General features: G+C 43.2%; 1 protein-coding gene across 1 annotated transcript in view; it reads right to left on the bottom strand.

Annotated features, from left to right (window-relative positions):
• Positions 1 to 15,851: 15,851 nt before the first annotated feature.
• Positions 15,852 to 25,271, bottom strand: part of FZD6 (frizzled class receptor 6) — a 112,946-nt gene continuing 103,526 nt past the window's right edge. The window contains exons 6-7 of the mRNA XM_073632083.1: positions 23,789 to 24,223; positions 15,852 to 19,015 (exon numbers count right to left, since the gene is read on the bottom strand). Coding sequence (XP_073488184.1) covers positions 18,874 to 19,015; positions 23,789 to 24,223 — 577 coding nt within the window. The 3' untranslated portion in view covers positions 15,852 to 18,873. The remainder of the gene's footprint in view (positions 19,016 to 23,788; positions 24,224 to 25,271) is intronic.

Raw genomic sequence — 25,271 nt, 5'->3', positions numbered from 1 at the left:
GAAACAAAGATTAAACTCTTTGGCCTGAATGGCAAGCGTCATGTCTGGAGGAAACCAGACACCACTCATTACCTGGCCAATACCATCCCTACAGTGAAGCACGGTGGTGGCATCATTCTGTGGGGATGTTTTTCAGCAGCAGAAACTGGGAGACTAGTCAAGATCAAGGGAAAGATGAATGCAGCAATGTTCAGAGACATCCTTGATGAAAACCTGCTCCAGAGTGCTCTGGAGTTCAGACTGGGTTCAACTTCCAACAGGACAATGACCCTAAGTATACAGCCAAGATAACAAAGGAGTGGCTACGGGACAAGTCTATGAATGCCCTTGAGTGGCCCAGCCAGAGCCCAGACTTGTACCCAATTGAACATCTCTGGAGAGATCTATAAATGGCTGTGCACCGACACTCCTTATCCAACCTAATGGAGCTAGAGAGGTCCTGCAAAGAAGAATGGGAAGAATGGGAGAAACTGCCTAAAATAGGTGTGCCCAGCTTCTAGAATCTTACTCAAAAAGACTTGAGGCTGTAATTGATGCCAAAGGTGCTTTAACAAAGTATTGAGCAAGGGCTGTGAATACTTATGTACATATGATTATTTTTGTTTTTCTATTTTTAATAAACTTGCAAAGATTTCAAACAAACCTTTCACGTTGTCATTATGGGGTATTGTTTTTAGAATTTTTAGGAAAATAATTAATTTAATCCATTTTGGAATAAGGCTGTAACATAACAAAATGTGGAAAAAGTGAAGTGCTGTGAATACTTTCCAGATGCACTGTACATGCGGATTCTTCACAGTATTACAGCTTGTGGCCACACCGATGCAACCCCTACAGAGTTAACTGTTTCACTTATTGCTGTATCACATGGACAAAAGCTGGCTTTTAGGGATGCATTTTGGGCCACGGCTGATTAAGGTGGCCACGTGACACCAGAGGGGAAGGAAGCCATGTGATTCAGAGACATTTTATCACTGTCAAATGGATCTGTTGAAGAGATTTTGCTGTTGATCCAAGAAACTTCCTTAGTCCTAACAATTGTCAGGAATTTATACCCACATGCGCAATTCAGTCACCCAATCCACTTACCATGTAATGTGTCATGAAAAATGCTCAAAAACAAGATGGGAGCTGTGAACTTTTGTCAAACCACCTTGATCTGAACTATGTAATCCAATGCCCAAATTGGTTGGTTCTCCACCTTCTTGTCAATAATTCCACTAAGAAGGAACCAGTTGAACTGACAAATCAGTAGAGCTGAGGAAGCTACTTGCCACTGATTGCCTCCTCAGTTCTAACAATTGCCAGCAGCATACCCTAGAATTTACACATTTCACATGCACATTCTAGTCACCTAATCCAATAACCATGGATCGCGTCAAGGAAGATGTTCAAAAACAAGACAGGAGCAGTAAACGTTTGGGAAACCACCTTGACCTAATCTATATAATCCAATGACCAATTTGGTTGGTGTTCCACTTTCATGACAATAATACTGCTAAGAAGAGGCCGTTGGCAATTCTAATGGCCCACTTGAGGTCCTTGTATGAAGACTGAAGACACTGAGAATGCTCCAGCTTGAGCTTGTGTCACTGTTTACTTTCTACGGTCATTACCTCTTCGGTGTGTAGCTGTGCTCACACATCTATTGCACAAGAATGGAGGAACAGGTTTTTGTGCGCCCTCAAAGCAGTCAGATGAAAGACGAAGTATAGTGACCTTAAAGAGCTGCTGTGTCACCCACGTAACTATGTGTACAGGAAAACAAAGCCTTGGAGCTTTTATTCAAACTTTGCACATGTTAGGGAGGGCTTTTCATTCTTCTCTACACACCAACAATAAATCACTTCATTATAAAAGGCCGGTGCTCAGTTGCTTGTTCCTGCATACCAGTCAGCATTGCTCAGCTACAAACATTTTGTCACGGAATATTACCCAACTATAAAGCCCATTGTCATCTTACAGCAACACAAATGCTTTGCTCCAAAGCTCTGCTTATTACCAAGAAGTTGAGAGGCAGATATGGAGAGAACATGAGAAAAGTAAAGAACCTTAGCATCTTATAACAACCAGCTTTATCTCTGCTTCAACAAGAAAATAGCAGCTGAAATTGTAATGGTTGGAATGGGCAAAAAGTCACTCAGTTATGAAATGTGTGACCAAGCAAGGCTTGGTAGTACAAACAGTGCATACAGGTATACACACAACTTACTCCATTTACTTATTTTAACTGTTAGATTTTTGAAACATATTTGCTGGATACTAGAAATGGAAAATTGTATCAAATATACTGTAATTTTTCTTTTGCAGCGTCTATCCATGGTAGTATACTATCACTTATATGCTGCAATGTTGGTGAAAAATTGTATCAATTACTTACCGTAATTTTCCTTTTTTGGTGCTGATCTATGACAGCATACTGCCACATGTATGCTACCATGTTGGCGCCAGGAAAACATAAGTTAATGAAATAATTACAGGAATTTTTCTTTACTGGCGCCAACTCGTGGCAGCATACATGCGATAGTATGCCGCCATGTTGGTGCCAGAAATGCCCTTGTGAAAATGGACGTTTTCAATGACCGCACAACTTTTCCCTCACCTGTTCTCTGAAAGTGAGAAAAGGCAACAGTATTTCTGAAACAGGTTCACTACAGAAGGTCCTGCCCTGGGATTCCACAATGGTCACATGACAAAAATGCCTAGGTATTTGTTGACAATCTCTTCTAAGGGAAGGAAGAGGGATTCAGATTTGGGCAATTTTCTCAAACTCCAGAAAGAAAAAAAAAAAACTTTTTAAAATGTTTTCGATATGAAGAAGTAGAAAAGTGGCTTATCAGTTTTTTTTAAAGGCCCCCTGATTTTGTGTGGTTGACTAAACAGGAAAAGCAAGCAATCTCCCCAACAGGAATCAAGCACTTCATCAAAAAATAAATAAAATAAAAAAATAAATAAAAATACATTTAGCTGAAGCAATGTCTTAAACAGATACCACAAACGCCCAGTAAGCCATATAATGTCTGCTGAAGAGCAAGGTCAAAGGTCAGACTGACTGATCCTTCTCTTAGTAGGGATCACTTGACCAAACATCTGGGCATTTGGTTACATGACTGAAAGCTGTGGTAACCCAGAGTGCTGGTTTGTGCAGCGAAAAAGATAGACAGGTTCTATTTTAAGATAGCACTTATTTCAAGCAGCCCATAGGTATGAAATGACAGACGGCCATATTTGCCCAACTCAGACAATGATTTCATGTCTATGGGGGCTGGGAGATGCCTAAAGGCCAAGAACGCTTGTGGAAGGAAAGTAAATCATCCATCGGACATGCTGGAAAACCTGTCCTTATGGCCAATCTCTCCCTCCCACCTACCAGGTAAGCAGGCCAGCTGAGTCAGTCTGCACTGCTCTATTGTTCCCCCTACTTCTCTAAATTAATTTAAACTTGTTTGGTCACTGAGTTAGTGAATTAGTTCCCCTGAGGGCCATCGGACAGTGCATGCATGCCTGATCCCTTTCTGCAGTGTTGTAGTTTCTCTTATGAAGTTCTCCGCAGCCAACGTGCATGCCTCCTTCGTTGTCTTGGAACAGAATCAAGGGATGGGCTGCACCCAGAAGTAAAAAGGTTATCAAATATTAAAGAACAAAGGACTTTGTTATCTGGTGCACACCCAACAATGTGATCCTAATATAAATAAAGGACTGTTTCATTTACTCTCATTGTTTGGGTTGTGCTGTTTCCATGAAGTCTAAATGCTATTTTTATCAGTCTCTGCTCCGTAATTAGAAAGAATTTATAAAAAATGCAATGGGAAGGCCAACAAGATTATAAATCCCTGTATCAAGGTTTCAAAAGAAAAGTTTAAAGTTTGCTGTAGACAAATAGACATGATGGATTGGGGTGGGGAAGGAGGGGTGGGGGTGGATAGTACGATGGCTTACTCCCTTCTGAATAACATTTTTTAAATATCTGTGAAAAAAAATTGAAAATTGAAAAAAATAACATTTTTCCTTCACTTCATAACTGTTAAATTTTGAATGTTGAGTGTGCATTACCAAAAAGAATGGCAAGTCCATCACCAGAAAAAGTGAGTGCAACTATTGTATTAAAGTGCAAGGTCAAAATCAAAATTAGAGATGTGTTTCAGGATTCCATTTAAAAGGTCATGATATAGAATTGTTTTTATTGTGTCCACCTAGTCCCCCCAATATACCTTCTGGTAATGCCAGAGAACCACAAATTCCTGGCTGTAGAGCAGCATGCTTTCTGAATGTCATCCAGAGGAATTTTTAATAGAAAATAAATTGATTTTAATTATACCAACACAGCATCTTGTTAGGTTGACAGAAATTCTCTTTTATACTAAAACTGTAGATCTTCTCTACAGGGAGGTTAAAATGTTAGCAGTTGTATCTAAATACTAAAAAATAGTAAATTTAGTTCTAGTCGTGAAGGGAGTAATCTGTATATCTGGCCAAAGCCTTTGTGTGGAACAGAAAAGAAAACGTATTTTAGCAGTCTGTCACATTGCCACAGGGACAGGAAGTGAAGGGAAAATCCTTTACAAGGACATGGGGCAAACTTTTTTTTTTTTTGCAGTTTGCTCCTCTATCCAAAATGGAAAAAACAAAACAAAAAAAACAAACAGTTAAAAGTATATGTAAACCCAGTCTCCAAAATCTCAGATAAGTGTTAAGATGTTCATGTAATTTCATAAGTCCCTTTTTTAAACCTTCAGCTGTTATTAAAGTAATACTTGGCTATTTTGCCATAAAAGTCCTTGTTCAGGCACTTCCTGTCAGAAAGTGACAATGCTCTGTACCCATCTCCAAGTTGGGCTTCTGCATTGTCTGTTTGTCAAATAGGTTCCCAATGAAGCCCTACAGTGGATGCTACCATAAGGTTATCAGGTTTTCTAAATTAAATCTGGGAACACTCTACTGTACACCCCATTTTTAGCCACACCAACAAACACACACCCCTAATTGTAGCCACATGCACAAATCATGCTGGATTTAACTATGCTGATTAAAAAAAAAAATCACACCCCCATTTTTAATGCACCCTGAAATGAATGGTCACGGACTTTCGCAAGAGGCAGAAATTCAAGGTAGAAAGGCAAAATGTCTTGGGCATCATGGGCACAGAAATGATGCAGTGCGCTGCAGCAAGTTGTGGATGTGGTCAAATTGCTGTAACAATTTATTTTAATTTTATTTTTAAATTTATTTTAATTTTATTTCCAATTATTATTTTATTTTTAATTTTATATTTATTTTTATTTTATTTCCAATAATTATTTTATTTTTATTTGTATTTATTTTTGGTTCTTATTTCATTTTTTTCATATTTCTTTTATTTTCATTTTATTTATTTATAATATTTTTATTTTCTTTCTCCCATATGCTTATTTTGTATTGGATTCCTATTAGGCAAATTATGTTAATGATGTGAGACCTATTTGTCTATGTATTTTAAGTGTTTTTCATATACAACTTGAATGTTGTGTTTATATTTTTAACAATAAAGTTTTTTGGTGTTGCAACAGGATATGATGAATCAGGACAAAGTGGGTGATACACACCCACTAGCCTTGATTGGCTGTCACTTCTTTCATTCCCTTTTTTGGGAGGAGTTTTACACACTATATATATCTTAACATGGGCTGGATGTTACGTCTTTGATGACGCCCTGGAGGGGCGAAGCGCGTCGACGCAACATCCGGCTCACGTTCAACCAGTAACGCTTCTTCCTGTTCTCGTGGAGCGCACGCTTACAGCGGCGATCGCGGAAGTTTATCTGATATGCCTGATTGCAACCATGTATCTTGTGAGTAGCGCTTTGATGCGCAAGTGATCTCTTTCTCCACAATACTTCACTATATTGTTTTTCCTTGTCTTTTTGGGTTTGATTCGATGGTCTGCGCCTCCAAGCCTTATCCCACTTACCACGATTTTAAGCCGTCCATATTGCATTACATCAGAGTCATCTAATTGCAGTACTTCAGGTGACTGACTGTCAGCATAGGTTGAAGAGATGCTATTTTCCAGTGGGGCCGCTACCAAGAGTCTTGTACAGTAGTTCAGCTTATGGCACCTTTCTGGGACTAATCACTGTTATTGAATCATCAATTTATTATTTTTTTTAAGCACATAATTTTCCATTGTTTTTATATATCCGGGACTAATCACTGTCACTTTATTAGCAATTGTCTTTTGTCAACATTTATTTTTATATATTAATCCTATATATTTAGCACTTTATTCATAGAATGTATGGTTTCATGATTATAGGATCATTGCACAGTGCACTTTTTATATAGTGTCACATCTATGGTTGTAGTATTTATTTTATTTTGCCAGCGCTGTATGCGTTTGTTTTAAACAAGTTAAAAACAGGTTTTTTAGCTAGAAACTTACTTAGAACCCCCAAACATTATACATTTTTTTTCTAACACCCTAGAGAATAAAATAGAGGTCGTTGCAAAACTTTGTCACACCGTATTTGCGCAGCGGTCTTACAAGCGCACTTTTTTTGGAAAAAATACACTTTTTTTGAATTAAAAAATAAGTAGTTAGCCCAATTTTTCTTTATATTGTGAAAGATAACGTTATGCTGAGTAAATTGATACCCAACATGTCACGCTTCAAAACTGCGCCCACTTGTGGAATGGCGACAAACTTTTACCCTTAAAATCTCTATAGGCGACGTTTAAAAAATTCTACAGGTTACATGTTTTAAGTTAAAGAGTGCTCTCACTCTACCGATCACAGCGATACCTCACATGTGTGGTTTGAACACTGTTTTCATATGCGGGCGCTACTCAGGTATGTGTTCGCTTCTGCACGCGAGCTTGGCGGGACTAGGCGCGTTTAAAAAAATTTTTTTTCTTATTAATGTTACATTTTATTTTTACACTGTTTTTAAAATAAATAAAATAAATTGTGTCACTTTTATTCCTATTACAAGGAATGTAAACATCCCTTGTAATAGAAAAAAAGCATGACAGGACCTCTTAAATATGAGCTGTCTTTTTGACCGCAGATCTCATATTTACTCTAAAATGCAATAAAAAAAGTCATTTAACCACTTCAGCCCCGGAAGGATTTACCCCCTTCCTGACCAGAGCACTTTTTACAATTTGGCACTGCGTCGCTTTAACTGCTAATTGCGCGGTCATGCAATGCTGTAACCAAACGAAATTTGCGTCCTTTTCTTCCCACAAATAGAGCTTTCTTTTGATGGTATTTGATCACCTCTGCCGTTTTTATTTTTTGCGCTATACACGGAAAAAGACCGAAAATTTTGAAAAAAATGATATTTTCTACTTTTTGTTCTAAAAAAAATCCAATAAACTCAATTTTAGTCATACATTTAGGCCAAAATGTATTTGGCCACATGTCTTTGGTAAAAAAAATGTCAATAAGTGTATATTTATTGGTTTGCGCAAAAGTTATAGCGCCTACAAACTAGGGTACATTTTCTGGAATTTACACAGTCTTTAATTTATGACTGCCTATGTCATTTCTTGAGGTGCTAAAATGACAGGGCAGTACAAAACCCCCACAAATGACCCCATTTTGGAAAGTAGACACCCCAAGGAAATTGCTGAGAGGCATGTTGAGCCCATTGAATATTCATTTTTTTTGTCCCAAGTGATTGAATAATGAAAAAAAAAAAAAAAAAAAAAAAAAATTACAAAAAGTTGTCACTAAATGATATATTGCTCACACAGGCCATGGGCATATGTGGAATTGCACCCCAAAATACATTTAGCTGCTTCTCCTGAGTATGGGGATACCACGTGTGGGACTTTTTGGGAGCCTAGCCGCATACGGGGCCCCGAAAACCAATCACTGCCTTCAGGATTTCTAAGGGCGTACATTTTTGATTTTACTCCTCACTACCCATCACAGTTTTGAAGGCCATAAAATGCCCAGATGGCACAAACCCCCCCCAAATGACCCCATTTTGGAAAGTAGACACCCCAAGCTATTTGCTGAGAGGCATGTTGAGTCCATGGAATATTTTATATTTTGACACAAGTTGCGGGAAAGTGACAATTTATTTATTTATTTATTTATTTTTTGCACAAAGTTGTCACTAAATGATATATTGCTCACACAGGTCATGGGCATATGTGTAATTGCACCCCAAAATACATTCTGCTGCTTCTCCTGAGTACGGGGATACCACATGTGTGGGACTTTTTAGGAGCCTAGCCGCGTACGGGACCCCGAAAACCAATCACCGCCTTCAGGATTTCTAAGGGTGTACATTTTTGATTTCACTCTTCACTGCCTATCACAGTTTCGGAGGCCATGGAATGCCCAGGTGGCACAAACCCCCCCCAAATGACCCCATTTTGGAAAGTAGACACCCCAAGCTATTTGCTGAGAGGCATGGTGAGTATTTTGCAGCTCTCATTTGTTTTTGAAAATGAAGAAAGACAAAAAAAAAAAATTTTTTTTTCTTTTTTTAATTTTCAAAACTTTGTGACAAAAAGTGAGGTCTGCAAAATACTCACTATACCTCTCAGCAAATAGCTTGGGGTGTCTACTTTCCAAAATGGGGTCATTTGGGGGGGGTTTGTGCCACCTGGGCATTCCATGGCCTCCGAGACTGTGATAGGCAGTGAAGAGTGAAATCAAAAATTTACGCCCTTAGAAAGCCTGAAGGCGGTGCTTGGTTTTCGGGGTCCCATACGTGGCTAGGCTCCCAAAAAGTCTCACACATCTGGTATCCCCGTACTCAGGAGAAGCAACAGAATGTATTTTGGGGTGTAATTTCACATATTCCCATGGCATGTTTGAGCAATATATCATTTAGTGACAACTTTGTGCAAAAAAAAAAAATAATAATTTGTCTCTTTCCCGCAACTTGTGTCACAATATAAAATATTCCATGGACTCGACATGCCTCTCAGCAAATAGCTTGGGGTGTCTACTTTCCAAAATGGGGTCATTTGGGGGGGTTTGAACTGTCCTGGCATTTTATGCACAACATTTAGAAGCTTATGTCACACATCACCCACTCTTCTAACCACTTGAAGACAAAGCCCTTTCTGACACTTTTTGATTACATGAAAAAATTATTTTTTTTTGCAAGAAAATTACTTTGAACCCCCACACATTATATATTTTTTTAAAGCAAATGCCCTACAGATTAAAATGGTGGGTGTTTAATTTTTTTTTTTCACACAGTATTTGCGCAGCGATTTTTCAAACGCATTTTTTGGGGAAAAAACACACTTTTTTACATTTTAATGCACTAAAACACACTATATTGCCCAAATGTTTGATGAAATAAAAAAGATGATCTTAGGCCGAGTACATGGATACCAAACATGACATGCTTTACAATTGCGCACAAACGTGCAGTGACAACAAAATAAATACATTTTTAAAAGCCTTTAAAAGCCTTTACAGGTTACCACTTTAGATCTACAGAGGAGGTCTACTGCTAAAATTACTGCCCTCGATCTGACCGTCGCGGTGATACCTCACATGCATGGTGCAATTGCTGTTTACATTTGACGCCAGACCGACGCTTGCGTTCGCCTTAGCGCGAGAGCAGGGGGGACAGGGGTGCTTTTTTTTTTTTTTTTTTTTCTTTATTATTTTTTTGCTTTTTTATCTTATTTTAAAACTGTTCCTTTCATTTTTTTTTTTTTTAATCATTTTTATTGTTATCTCAGGGAATGTAAATATCCCCTATGATAGCAATAGGTAGTGACAGGTACTCTTTTTTGAAAAAATTGGGGTCTATTAGACCCTAGATTTCTCCTCTGCCCTCAAAGCATCTGACCACACCAAGATAGGTATGATAAAATGCTTTCCCAATTTCCCAATGGCGCTATTTACATCCGGCGAAATCTAAGTCATAAAATGCTCGTAGCTTCCGGTTTCTTAGGCCATAGAGATGTTTGGAGCCACTCTGGTCTCTGATCAGCTCTATGGTCAGCTGGCTGAATCACCGGCTGCATTCTCAGGTTCCCTGTTGAGACAGGAGAGCCAGAGAAAAACACGGAAGACGGTGGGGGGGGGGGGGGGCATTCTCTCCCACTGCTTGTAAAAGCAGTCTAGAGGCTAATTAGCCGCTAGGATTGCTTCTACATGAAAGCCGACCGCTGGCTGAAAAGAATGATACCAAGATGATACCTAAACCTGCAAGCATCATTCTGGTATAACCACTCAAAGTCGTGAATGCTGTACCTGAAGACAAAAATATGGTTAACAATAAAGCACAGTAAACGGTAAAGTATAAAAAATTGCAGACCTGAAAAGCAAACATGATAAAACATAATAACAATAAAACATTGCAGAATAGAATACAGTAAAAAAGAGCAGAACAATAGAGAGAATAGAGAAAGAGAGAATAGAGAGAGAACAATAAAACGACAACTATTATTTTTTATTTTATATTTTTGTTTGTGTTTTTTTTTTTACACTTTTTTTGTAACTGTAACTTTTATAACTGTAACCGGTTCCAGGTTCGGGTCTCTCAAAATGCGATGGCATCTTGGGAGACCCTGTGAAAGTGTGCCTAGTCTGTGGAATGCTGTACCCTACGCTAATACTCAACTAGTGTATGGTAGCGTTCAAAACATTCACCAATGCAAAGACCAGGATTGTCAGGACAGGAGGGACAATAATAGTGGGTGTCACGCCTATATCCGCGCTTGCTGCAGACACAACATCTTTTTTGGGTGGGTTCGTTGGGTAGGGGTACTCGGGAGGACATAAAAATGCCTCTCATGCAGCCGACTGCATTTGGTTGGGGATGTGAATGGGGGAAGTACGGGCGCTGCAGAAGTGGTGGGTTCCCAATTAGGATTGGCGAATGCAGCAGGAAGGGCACTATGGGCATGACGGGCCTGTGTTTGTCTTCTTGGTGGCAGCGGGACACTACTTGTGCTTGCCACCTCACCAGCTTGAACTGCACTTATGGGACTCGCCACGTCACCAAGTGTTACTGCAGTGCTGGTTTGACTACGACCGGGGTGTACTAGGCCGCTGGCGCTTGCCAGTTCACCAAAACGCTACCAAAAAAACTGTTAACGATCGCAGGGATCAGGCCTGACTCTGCGAACGCTGCAGTTATGCATTTAGTGTTTTGTAAGTGACAGTGATCGATCGATACTGCACTTGGGTGGGCTGGGCTGGGCTGGGCCGGGCGGAGGGGCAAAACGCAGGTGCTAGCAGGTATCTGGGCTGATCCCGCTAACACTGCGTTTTTGGGAACCCTAAACTGCTGGGGACGCCAGTATAGATCTGATCGGATCAGATATTGATCAGTTCAGATACTATACCACTAAGGGAGGTGTACAGTGCGTGCGTTGGTGTTAGCGCTACTGGCACTAACCTGGCGCTGCCTGGGGCTGGTGCTTGCCAGTTCACCAAAACGCTACAAAAAAAACTGTTAGCGATCGCAGGGATCAGGCCTGACTCTGCGAACGCTGCAGTTATGCGTTTAGTGTTTTGTAAGTGACAGTGATCGATCGATACTGCACTTGGGTGGGCTGGGCTGGGCCGGGCGGAGGGGTAAAACGCAGTTGCTAGCAGGTATCTGGGTTGATCCCGCTAACACTGCGTTTTTGGGAACCCTAAACTGCTGGGGACGCTAGTATAGATCTGATCGGATCAGATATTGATGCGTTCAGATACTATACCACTAAGGGAGGTGTACGGTGCGTGGGTGTTAGCGGTACTGGCACTAACCTGACGCTGCCTGGGGCTGGTGCTTGCCATTTCACCAAAATGCTACCAAAAAAACTGTTAGCGATCGCAGGGATCAGGCCTGACTCTGCGAACGCTGCAGTTATGCGTTTAGTGTTTTGTAAGTGACAGTGATCGATCGATACTGCACTTGGGTGGGCTGGGCCGAGCTGGGCGGAGGGGCAAAACGCAGGTGCTAGCAGGTATCTGGGCTGATCCCGCTAACACTGTGTTTTTGGGAACCCTAAACTGCTGGGGACGCTAGTATAGATCTGATCGGATCAGATATTGATCTGTACAGATACTATACCACTAAGGGAGGCGTATGCTGCGTGCGTGGGTGTTAGCGGTACTGGCGCTTATCTGACGCTGCCTGGGGCGACGCATATCACCGCCGGGCGATCAGGGGGCTAAATCTTTATTCGGTAATAAACGGCGGGTGCCCTGACACTATAAAAAATAAACAAACTAACCAGCGTCACCCGTAACGGTTATACAGTGATCAGTGGTGAAAGGGTTAACTAGGGGGCAATCAAGGGGTTAAAACATTTATTAGATAGTATATGGGGGTCCCTGTCGCTATAAAACTCTGACGGCGAACCTAAATATTTACGTCCCTAACTAGCATCACCAGCGACACCAATACAGCGATCAGAAAAATGATCGCTTAGCGACACTGGTGACAGGGGGTGATCAAGGGGTTAAAACTTTATTAGGGGGGGTTAGGGGGGTACCCTAGACCTACAGGGGGCCTAACACTCACTGCCCTGACACTGTAACTGTCACAAACTGACACCAATACAGTAATCAGAAAAAAAAAAAAAAAAAACCTGCTTGGTGTCAGTTTGTGACGGGGGGGGGGGGGGTGATTGGGGGGGGATCGGGGGGCGATCGGGGGGCGATCGGGGGGGGGGGATCGGGGTGTTTAGTGTGCCTGGCATGTTCTACTGTGTGTAGTGTGTTGGTGCACTTACATTGCAGTCTTCTCTCCTCGGCCCGGAACGGAAAATACCGAGCCGAGGAGAGATGACATCATTTCCTCTGCCTCTGTGTACAATACAGAGGCAGGGAAATGATCCCATTGGCTGAGAGCGATCGCGAGGGGGGGGCCACGAATGGATGGCCTCCCCCTCACCTCCGATCGCCGGGGGAGATTTGCCGACCGCCGCAGGCACCGGGGGGTGGTCCGATCGGACCCCCCACCCGCGGGCAGGCAAGGACGTACATACACGTCCTTTTGCCTGCCCGTGCCGCTCTGTCGACGTATATAGTCGTGCGGCGGTCGGCAAGTGGTTAAAAAAAAAAAAAAAAAAAAAAAAAAAAAAGGCCCTTTAAGAGCTATGGTTTAGACGTCGCTTCCACCCTGCAATGTTATATAGATGGGTGGGGGCCATCTTCCCCTCACTCGTCTCATGCCCAGCAAGGGTGAGGATCTGAACGACTCTGCCGCTGTCGACAGCTCCAGTAAGAGGCGGAGGGCACCGGAGCGTGACGGGAGCCCTCTCCCGCCGCCGATCAAAGTGATCTTGCGGCAAATCCGCCACATAGACCACTCTTATTGGAAAGCGGACCGCCGTCTGAAGAAGAGGATACCAGGGCTATGGCAGCTAGTTGCTGCCATAACAACGATATTCCGCTTCAAAGTAAGGACATATATTGGCGTGCGGTGGTCCGGAAGTGGTTAAATAAATCCAGAACCTACTCTGGGTCAAGAGTGTATAATGCAAAGAGTGCTGGGATCAGGAGTAACACAGAGTTCAGGAGTCAGAAGTAATGTACACAGTGCAGGTGTCAGAAGTAACACACAGAGTTCAGGGCTCAAGAGTAAGTAACATAGAGAGCAGGGGTTAAGAGTGTGTAACACACGAAGTACAGGGCTCAGGAGTAAGTAATGTTAAAAAGTAGTGTATTTGCTATTTATATATTAAAGCGGAGTTCCACCCATTTAAAAGTCAGCAGCTACAAAAAGTGTAGCTGCTGACTTAATAATCAGACACTTACCTGTCCAGAGATGCGGGCGCACGAAGCCCCCCCTCCTCTCCTCATCCGCAGCGCCAGCATTCTCACTGTGGGGAGAGGTGATCTACATTCCGGTGCCAGGGGAGCAAGTGGGAGCTGGGTACCTGTAAAAACAGGGTACCCCCCATCCCAAAAAAAAGACATGCCAAATGTGGCATGTCAGGGGGTCACCAACACTTACGCGGAAGTTCCATTTTGGGTGGAACTCCGCTTTAAGGACATAGCATGCACTCGCAGCCTGCCACTCAGAATATACACACACACATATAAAATGTAACCTCTTCAAAAACCACAACTTCACCATACTGGTCTTACTCAAGCTTCTTGGCTAGCTTTTTCTCAGCTATGCACTGCCCAGTACAGGGCTGGTTTCAGCAGGGCATGGTAGAGCTGGGGGGCAAGCGGCCAGGACAGCAGACGCTTTAGAGGGGAAAAGCCTTAAATTTGGGCAAACTGATCCCTCCGAGTCACCAGTGCACCCACTGAGAATGCAGGAGGTTCCCCAGTCCTGGCTACAAATCTGGACTATTTTGTTGTTGAACCTGGACACCAGATGGTCCAGGTCCAGTGTCCCCTAACCGCATCAGAGAGCTCATATAATATCCAGGTAAAGAGAACATTTTCTGGAATCCAGATTTTGATAATTGAGGAAGTCTACCTGACAATTTTTCAAGCCAGGGATCTGTGTGGCAGTAAGGGCCGGAATGTGAAGTTCTGCCCACGTCAGTAACAGGCCCACTTATCTTTGAGAATGACTTCTGGTGCCTCCCCGATAGTTGGTGTAGCCACTGCTGTGGTATTGTCGGACTGAGTAGCGGTCGGGTGACTTTGCAGCCGAGGGGTCCAGCTTTGCAGAGATAATGGATTTGCAGGGCTTCCTATGACAAAAAAAGTCCCCTGTACAAATAAGGTGTTCAGCCCGACAGGCTGGCATCTATCGCAAGTACCTTCCACACCTACAGGAAGAAGCCACCACATCAGGTCAAGCCTGGTCTTGCTGGTTGGCATATGGTACAATCCAGAGACTGAGACTGCTTGCCCAACAATGTCAGAATGGCGAGTTTCAATGGTCTGGACTGAAATTGGGCTATCATTAGGCCCAGAACCATTTGCTTTTATGTGAGCATGAATTGGGAGGGGGGCAGGCATATCTAGGAATAGGCCCAGATATTTCAAGCAAGTCACATCTAGCGCTGACTTTTGGAGATTTAGGATCCACCTGAAATCTCTGCAGAATTTGCACTGTCTATCAGACATGCATATTTTCACACAGGTACAGACTAGTACTCCAATGTTTCTCTTCTCCCTCAGTTTCATTCCCTCACACAGCTATGTGACCCAGTCCTGATGGAGAGGGGGCAGCGGTGGAGAAAACAAAGGACACTGTGCAGGTACCTAATGTGCTCCTTACCAACCACTGACATCACTAGTTGTTAGGACACCAACGGCTGGCCCTCATAATGCCCCAGGTTGTAGTGCTGCACAATAAAACCTGAGAGTGGGTTCACACTGAGGCAGCACGACTTCCAGCGCGACTGCCTCAGACGACTTGAACACAACTGCAGCGGCGACTTGCAAAACGACTTCTATATAGAAGTCTATGCAAGTCGTCCCCAAAGTAGTACAGGAACCTTTTTCTAAGTAGGAGCGACTTGCGTCGCTCCGATTAGAACGGTTCCATTGTACAGAACGGGACGCTACTTGTCAAGCGGCTAAGTCGCCTGACAAGTCGTCCTAATGTGAACCGGTTCTTAGTCTTTGAATAACAAAAAAAGGCAGGCTTGATCTACCCACCAGCTTGTCAATTTTTGGGCATTTTGCCACAGCACCCCTAAAGAACGCTGATGGCACCCTGGTTGAAGCTGGTTGTTCTAGCCTGCCCTGTTGACTGCACCTATGGACAAGGGCCTGCTAGGGGCATGAAGCGGTGGACCACAGACATGAGATCATAACCACTTTGAGGTAAAAGAAGGCCAGCTCATGAGGCAGTCATCTCCGGGCTCTTACTCTGCAAAAAATCTGCTGCAAGTATTAGAGAGGGAAGTCCCTGCCAGTCTAAAAACCTCTGTAATTTGACATTCATACTTTTGCCCCTGGAAAGTACCACATTGTACCACTTTTAAGAAAACTAGCAATTTATTATTTCTTTTAAATATTTTCCAGTGTACAAACTACCAAAATAACCACAGCAGGACATGAAGCGCATAGAGGTAAAGAACCTGTCTGGGAGTTGTATATGGCTAGAACCTGCAGGAATTGCAGCTAGATATTACATATCTACAGTGCCATTTCTAATGTAGAAGCCAGTCCGATCAAGTCTACAACCTACTTATATACAGTCAATTACTGCTAAGTAAATAAACGCACCTATTCTTTTTAGAATATGTGGCAGGTCTATTAAGGCAATCCGCAGATACAAATATACACAAATAAAGCTCTAATTTACAAAATGTAACATAATAAAAATTGTAACATTATAAAAAAACACATACTGTTTGTATCCATCACCTACATACAGAAGAGGGAACTATTTTGTTGCTTTAGCCTATCACAGAGCTCAGTGACAGACAGGGTGCAAATTCCTGAACACCACTTCAGCATATTAAATGGTCACCTCTGCCAAATACAGATGATGGGCACACGTTTCAGTCCACCCAAAAGTTATATTTATAGGCAGATGCTGGAAGGCTAAATCACTCACTAATGTGTCTCCAATTTTGAAAGTTCCCCACAAAGTGCGGCAAAACATACCCGTCACAATGACATTTCAACTTAAAGCAGAATACAGGTCTGTATTCATTAATACATCAAATGTATTTTTTAAATGCAACTAGTACTTAATTCAGCACTCAGACTTGAAGCAGGAGGAACAACACTGGGAACCAACCAGATGTGCTGCCTGCAAATATGCAGAAAAAGAACAATCTGACAGTAGAAGAGATCAGAGTGAGCACAGTGGTTCTCAACCTCAGTCCTCAAGTACCCTCAATGGGCCATGTTTTCAGGTTTTCTTTTTACTTTGCAGAGCTGCTTTAAATCAATATCAATGACATTGGTGTTGATAAGAGCCATTTTATCTAAGGGAAGTTCCCAAAACATGGCCCGTTGGGGGTACTTGAGGACTGAGGTTGAGAACCACATTCTAATGCTGTATACACACGTTCGGAATTTCCGTCAAAAAAAAAAGTGTGATGGGAGCTTTTGGACGGATATTCCGACCGTGTGTATGCTCCATCCAACTTTTTCTGTCTGAATTTCCGCCAGCAAAAGATTGAGAGCTGGTTCTCTATTTTTCCAACGGAAAAAGTTCTTGACGGAAATTCCGTTCGTCTGTTTGCAATTCCAACGCGAAAAAAATGCAAAAATGCTCGGAAACAATTTGACGCATGCTCGGAAGCATTGAACTTAATTTTCTTGGCTCATCGGAGTGTTGTACGTCACCGCGTTCTTGATGGTCGAAAGTTCAGAGAACTTTTGTGTGACCGTGTGTATGCAAGCCAAACTTGAGCGGAATTCCGTCAGAAAAACCATCCAAGATTTTTCCGGCGGAAATTACGCTCGTGTGTACGGGGCAACCTGAATCATTGGTCCGTGCATCATATCTGAAGAGCCAGGAGGTTTATTAGAAAACTATTGAACACATAGATAACACTGCTCAAACACAATCTGTCTAAAACCAAGCTTCTTCTATTGAGATCAATAGCACAATTATCAACTCCTTTTCACATGCCAAGGTGCTGGGTGTAATCCTAGACTCTAACTTTTCCTATGAGCTCTACATTCAATCACTGACTAAATCATACCACCTTAACCTCTGTAACATTTCCAGAAATCACCCCTTAACTAGTGACTCATAAAACAGCTTCACTCCTTGGTTATCTCCCGCTTTGGCTACTGCAACTCCCTTTATGCAGGCCTACCTTGACATAGGCCATCTTCGCTTCAGTCTATTATGAAAGCTGCTGCTAGACTTATACACCTGACTATCCAATCTGTGGCTGCTGCCCCACTCTTCCAATCCATTTACTGGTTTCCACTGCCCCAGCATACAAAATTCAAAATACTAACCACAATATACAAAGCCATAATACTGCCCCCAGCTACATCACCAACCTCATCTCAAGATATTGCAATAATCATATTCTCCACTCCTCCCAACACATCTTGCTCACTAGCTTACTTGTCACCTCCTCAAATACTTGTCTTTAGGACTTCTACAGAAGCTCTCCCATAATCTGGAACTCCCTATCCCAGTATATCCGGTTAGCTCCTTACCAGTCCAACTTTAGGCGATCTTTGAAAACTTGATTGTTCAGGGAAGTCTATCCCTCCTCCACCTAAAAACTGTACTTCATCAGATCATCCTCTGCAGCTATTACCTTTTGTCACCCCACTTTAGATTGTAAGCTCCAGGAGCTGGGCCTATTCTTTCTGTATTGACCTGTATTAAAAATTGTACTGCCTCCTATTATATTGGGACTGTGCAAACTGTTAGTGCTATATAAATCCTATATAATAATAATAATACTACTACAGGAGTAAGCACCTCCTGTGTTGTGTGCAGATGGCAAGTCACCCCCGAACCCAGAAGAGGCACATTGTATGTAGCACAGACTACTACAGTGAATTTTAATCATCCCTAGCATCCCTCCAGATGTGACACATGGACAATTACATATAACCAAGCTGGCCCAATGTAAGTTTAGAAAATACAAAATTTCTGGAGTTCTGCTTTATTTGCGCAATCCAAACACTGTCACATGTGAGGTACGGACATGCTTTGCCGTATGAAAAAAAATACATTCTGATCTTTAAAGGGCTGCAGAAACAGATCAATTGAGCAAGCAGGAACATCAAACTGAAAGCAATTGTGACAGGTGAGTTTTAAAGAATATGCAGCAGCAAATATCTCTCCATTAGAGTTGTACAAAGATATAGGAACGTGTCTGGCCACTACACCCCATGAGCTCCCTTCCAAACCAGAAATATCTATTTTGGGTGGACTGACCCTTTAAACTGCTCTCAGCGGTATCCAACTTTGGTTATTAAGTGCAAAAAAAGGCTTTTATAAAAAAAAGTCCTGACTCGCCGGGAACACCGGCTGCAATATTATTTATTCAGAAGTCCAACAAGGTTATTTCATGCTGTCGGTCCATTTTGGCCAAGCTCGTCTTTGAGGAGGGGCTCCGGAAGATTGGAGAGACTGGTATTCGGGATGGAGTGAGGAGATCCTCGGTCTGGATAGAAGGCTGGTTCAGTGAAGTCTTTTTCAATGTGTGAACTAAAAAAGGAGAAGCGAGAAATGGAAATAGTAGTGATTAGACTATAAGCTACAACAGAGCCCAACAACCAACCCTTGGTAAAAAAAAAAATGACCAAAACAGGCATCAGAAGCTTAAAATGTAACTAGCACACTTAAAACATTTAAGATATTTAGTGCCCGCCTTATAAGCATCCCAATTTGAAAAATGATTGGATATTGACATTGTTCAATATAACACCCAGCAGAAACTTTGCTTGTGTAGCTCAGATAATCATTTTTTTTTTTCCTAGGAGAAAATCTTTCACTTTACTCACTCCGGCATAGTGACAACCTTTTCCATTGACACCTTCCACATGTTTCCCCCCTAATCTATTAGTAGAAATATCCAGTATTTCTGAATACATGAGCATGCAACACCCTCCCTTTTCCTTTCATGATGGAAGTGTTCGGGTCTCAGTGGCCAATCGCCTGACTTTGAACACACTGACATGTGGGAGGTGGAGACGCACAATAACCTTGTGTAAGCTCTGAAATAAAACACTGGTAAAGAGGCAGATACTTGTTAAAGAAGTGCTGCCCATCTATGGGAATTATACTTTTGTGTTTCTTTTGATTGATTTGTTAGGCTATTAATGACACAAATGGCACTTTTGATTTGTATTTGATCAAAATCACGCGGGCACCAAGGATTTCTTCAGCGATAGTTTGCTAGCACTGAAAATGACACAATATTTGTGTAGCGGTGCCCCTGTAGGGGCTGCTGAGTGATTGTGGCCCACCTATCATCCTGCCCAGCATTCACTTCCAGCCACTCTAAGACAATGAACAAGTCCATCAGCTTTGTTTTTGTATTTTATTGAGGGATTAAAACTTGGAAGGGGTTAAGAAATTCATGGGATGCCCAGGAAAGAGATTCTTGCATGGTTTGGGACAATTTAGATAATCTCCTCCTGCACAACACTTGCTGCAGACTATATCTCCTTCCTTCTCCCTCCAGCACAGTTCTTCTGACGCAGCTAGCACATGGCTAGGCCTGACTTTTGGTTTCAGCCAGGCCTTAGCAACAATACCTTATTAGAGGCAGGGACCACGGGCCCCTAAGGTGTAGCAACGTCTTGATGCTAGCTGCCCTCTTTGGTGGAATACTGATCCCAGTCAGCCCTTGCAGACCCCGACAGTTCTCCCAGCTGCAGTGGTCCGACTTCACTGCCAGTGATATCACAGTCTTTACCGCTGGCTCTACATCCATCTCCTACTGCACACTCCCAGTCCACACTGGCATGCCTTTCCCAGCTCTCCCAACTGTGTCTGTCACATACCGTCACCTGGATGGATGACTTCTGGAAGACTTGCCCGGCAGTATTCCCTGCTGTCCTCTCCTGCTCCAGTTCAGGACACCCCTTGGGTTGTGTGGGGTTCCTGTTCAGCTCTGAGCCCCTGGCCCAAGCCCCCCCCCCAGACTGGGGGGCTCCCTCCAAAGCCCCCCAACAGCCTAATACTCCATCTCCAGTTCTTCCACCCAAACAACTCCTCCCCAGCTCGGCTGACTCCAGGTATTAAAGGAGGCCAGCCCCCTGCTAATCCAGGATGGGAATTGGTCAGGGCTCCTCAGAACACCCCAGACAGCTCCACCCTTTTTCCCCACCTTCCTTCTAGAAGCAGGTAACTGTAAGATGAAACTAACCGTCACCAGCCTACTCTAAGCCATTTCCAGGCCACAGATCAAAACAAACAGGGCCTGCTTAAATTTACCTGCACTGACAAAAATCTCAACTCTAGCACACTACCTAAGTAGAGAGTGCTACATTTGATTGAAACTACTAAGTCAGTCAATCAACATATGGCCAGAAGATAGTCAAAATTTTTTTTTCTTTCTAGGGAAAACATGACATGACCTCATCGGTTGCTATGGAAAGGTCGGTTGGCCTGCATAGCTTCCTGGGTTAATGACAGGAGAACAGATAGAAGCAGGGAGGAGGTCAAGGCTGCGCCCTCTCCTTCCTGTCTGTACACGGGAGTTAACACAGGATCTCCCCCAGACTGCTTCTATCTCGGCAGAAATAATTGTGGGTAGAGGGAGGTAATCAAACGCTGCAAAGACCAATCTGAGTGTGTTCTGCGTTATCTGCTGTATACAGACAGGTTCCTATAGGTGCTGGGGGGTAGCACAGCCAGCAGCTCCTCCAGGCTCTTCCCACCTCCTCTTTGCCGCTGTCACTACTCCTGTAGTGATGAGAGGGATGTGGTGGGATGTGTTTTGTAATAGTAGGGGATTTGGAGGGGGGAGAAAACATAATTTGTGCTAGAAGGGAAGATTTTGGAGGAGGGGGAATCCTACAGACCACTTAACTCTGCCTTTGAAACTACATCCTAGGACAGTGATGGCGAACCTTGGCACTCCAGATGTTTTGGAACTACATTTCCCATGATGCTCAACTACACTGCAGACTGCAAGAGAATCATGGGAAATGTAGTTCAAAAACATCTGGAGTGCCAAGGTTTGCCATCACTGTCCTAGGACATGCAGTGAGATAACGTGCAAAAGTACAGGTTTTCCTGCACAGCACAAAAAAGTTCAGCCTTTTTTGTCACATAAAGGCACCTCTATGCATCTAGCAGATAGGTGTACGTTGATGCCTGCTAAAACGCATGGTATGTGGGTTTTGGTGCGGCACAAGTTATAAAAAGGATGACAGGACCTTTTTAGTGTTTTTCACTAGCATACAGCTGCCCATTAAAAAAACATGACATGCGGGGATGCAAGAAGCAAGCATGCTTGGACGCACCTCCTAGTGTGAACGAGCCCTCAGACTGGGGTTCCCCCAGGATTGTGCGCAATTCTAAAGGGTGCCTTGATGAAAAGAGGTTGAAAAAAACTCCGAAAGACTGCAGGTCAGAACGATTTTGGTCAGTTCTTGCACATCTCAAAATACCAGAGGTAAAGGTGTCACGTGCATGGTGCTTTCAAGTCTTCATTCCTCTCTATAAAAGTGAGGGACGGGACTTTCTTGCACTCCGAGGGAGCAGCTCAGTGCTGAAACAGGACTCAGTCAGCTTGATTTTTAGAAGGCCAGTCTTAGGGGGCTGGACGAGAGAAATCCATCTATTCCCCCATCCACACTAAACAGCATGAATAGAGGAATGTCAGCTGACAGCTACCGTATTCTGCCGCTACTCCTGATTAAATACAAGTTCTGTTTGGCCAAAAATATGCAGACCGGCTTCTTCAACAAAAGTAGATTGAAAAACCGACTTTTGTCGAGCGCGGGGCGGAGGTTGCCAACAGGATCACCCACAGCTCGAATTTTGTAACATTCAGCAGGAATTGGCCAAAATTTGCACAGTGTATGGCTAGTGTTACAAAGCTGATAGGGGAAATTACAGTGGGAATCTCACTGCTTGATATCGGTCACTAACGCTTTCCTTCAGTTTTTTTTTTTTTACCTCACTGGTCTAACAGGATAAAAATAAACATCACAGCCTGGAGACAAGAAGAACACGGTGCTCTGTTCACATCAGCAGGGGGTAAGAACAGAAGCACCCAGTCTACTCCCTGGAGGGAAGTGTCACCCAGAAATATGGTTCTGCAACATTTTTGTGCCTGTGCTTTATTCACTGCTCATCTCCTATATGATAATTCTTTCATTTGAGGGCAATTTAAAACAATGCTGCTCAACTTATGGGGGTATAGGGGGCACACATGCCATCCCTGTTAGCTCCAAAAGGGCCACATATAATATTATTTGTAATGCTACAGAGACCATCATAGATTAAAGATTTACTCAAGGAAATGGTCAGAGACTATTTAACAGGAGTGGTTGCAGACTGAAAGGAGTTGTAATGGCAGAAGGTAATTCTATGCATTAGGATAAAAAACCTTCTGTGTGTAGCAGCCTCCCCAGCACCCCCCAACTACTTACCTGAGCCCTATCTCTCTCCAGCCATGTCCACGAGTGTCTTAGCCATCCGGGACACTCCTCCTGATTGGCTGAGACACAGCAGCGCCATTGGCTCACGCAGATGTCAATCAAAGTCAAGTTATCCAATCAGGCAAGAGAGGGGGCGGGGCCGGGGCTCTGTCTCTGAATGGACACAGGGAGCTGTGACTCGGCTCGGGTGCCCCCATAGCAAGCTGCTTGCTGTGGGGGTCACTCGACAGGAGGAAGGGGCCAGGAGCAGCTAAGAGGGACCCAAGAAGAGGAGGATCCAGGCTGCTCTGTGCAAAACCAACTGCACAAAGGAGGCAAGTATAACATGAATGTTATTTTTCTTTTTTTTTAAAAACGCGACTTTACAAATCACTTGAAGCCATGCTGTAGTTGACAGTCAGACTAGGGACACTGTACATAAAACTGCTAGAGATTACGGTTATCAAAGGCCCCTTTACTCAGATACCATTACTGACTGTTGGGGCCTGAGAGGCGCACTTCAAACACCAAACGGTCGTATATGGCCCTTGGACATCAGGTTAGGCACTCGGAATTTAGAACATCCAATTGTGTCCTAGCTTTGCACCTGTCTGCACATAGCCCTAGACTAGAATCTCTCAACTTCAACTAGATTTTCAGTTTGTAGCAGATATAAATGTGCAAAGCAGGAGTGTACGGAAGAAACATCCTGACCTTGATTCATCAAACTGCAATCCCAAAGCATGCTATTACCGAAGGCATGATAAAAATGATACAATATAATATAGGGGCCATTTTAGCTTGGTTCCAGGCCGGAGGAGCTTTATACCACATTTACAAGTGGAAATACACAAAGGTTATTGTGCGGTTCTTGAACTCCTACCTGCCCTCGATGAGTCTGTGTACACTTCCAGTTAAGCCATTGCCTTTCACTGTGCTAGGTATATCTTTATGCTCCTCAGACTGTGTTGGGAGCTCACAGTTCTCCAGCAAAGTCAGTGCTGTCTCTTCTGCTGGGTGGTCCGCCCTTCCTTTCAGGATAACGCTACTTGACTCTTTGTCTTCTCTTGGTGACAGGTTCCCTGTACTCCTGACATCCATTGTTGTCTCTTTGTCGAGGAAATCATGGCTGGTGATTGCCATGGCAGACACACCATGGTTGGATTTGGCTCCAGTGCTGGTTCCCATGGATTTGGAGAGGACTTTCAAGTTGTGGGAGCTGGACCTGTGATGTTTCTTTTTGTGCTTCTGGTTGGAGTTCTGTTTGATAAAGAATTCACAGGACTCTTGCAGGACTCTTCTGCTCTCTGCGACCGGGCTACAACACAAGAAATCTAAGGTTAGAACAGGGGGAACTAGGAGAACATGTAACAGACTGAGGCCAAAACCTGTTAATATACATTCAGCTGCATAAGGAACTGGTCTTTAACAATCTCAGTTCTGGGAGGTAAATATTAATGTTTAATCAATAGATTAAACTTTGTTAGGTTTACATTTAGATTTCACCTGTTTTTATAAAACAATCTAAAGTAAAATCATAGATACTGGGTAAATCTAATACGAAGTGATGGCTTCTTTCTAACTTCAGACATTTCTAACTGTCTCAAGGAACAGTGCAAAGAGCAACATATAAACAATAAATGTAAGGATTCTGCTGCTACCTCCGGGTAGGAGGATTAGGTTTCAGCAGAACATGGAGAGATGTCAGAGAAAAACAAAATATGTGCTGATTAGACAGAGCGGGTGCACACAACTACATGAGATTTATCATTTCTGCTCTAGGCAGACATGTCCCCTGCTGACACTGCCTGGAAACCCAAGCACATACCGCAGAGGAGAGGAAGTGCTGCACGTCTCCATACAAAACACCCATTGAAAGCAGCTACGTGCTTGCAGGTCAGCAGTAAACCACAGATCTGCCTGTCTGCAGCCAAGGCTGCCGTGGTCTGGCCATAATGTAACCAAAAGCAAGCAGGAGCAACAAGAGAGCCTTGTCCTACCACACCACCTGGGCGCTCACTCATTTCCTCCAACATGGCCACTCATAATAAAACTAGCAATCGTGCATCTGGGATGGGAAGGCAACATGAAATTGGACACATTATCATTGTGAATTCCACTGTGAAGGCAACCACATGACATCCACAGGAAATCTGGACATTTAGTGTTTCCAACTGTCTCTAATTTGGAGGCACATTTTTGCTTTCTGGAACCAAAGTCCTTTTTACTGGTCTGATGTACATGCCTACATATGGAAATATACTATTTTTCACTGTATTAGGGCTGTTTCACATGGGCAGACTCCGCCAGCAGATCCGCCTGCTCAGCAGGGAATCTGTCCACTGATCCCCGCTGAGAAGGTGGAT

The sequence above is a fragment of the Aquarana catesbeiana genome, linkage group LG05, assembly GCF_042186555.1.
Source record: "Aquarana catesbeiana isolate 2022-GZ linkage group LG05, ASM4218655v1, whole genome shotgun sequence".
Lineage (NCBI taxonomy): Eukaryota > Metazoa > Chordata > Amphibia > Anura > Ranidae > Aquarana > Aquarana catesbeiana.
This window is presented reverse-complemented; position numbering and strand designations above follow the sequence as displayed.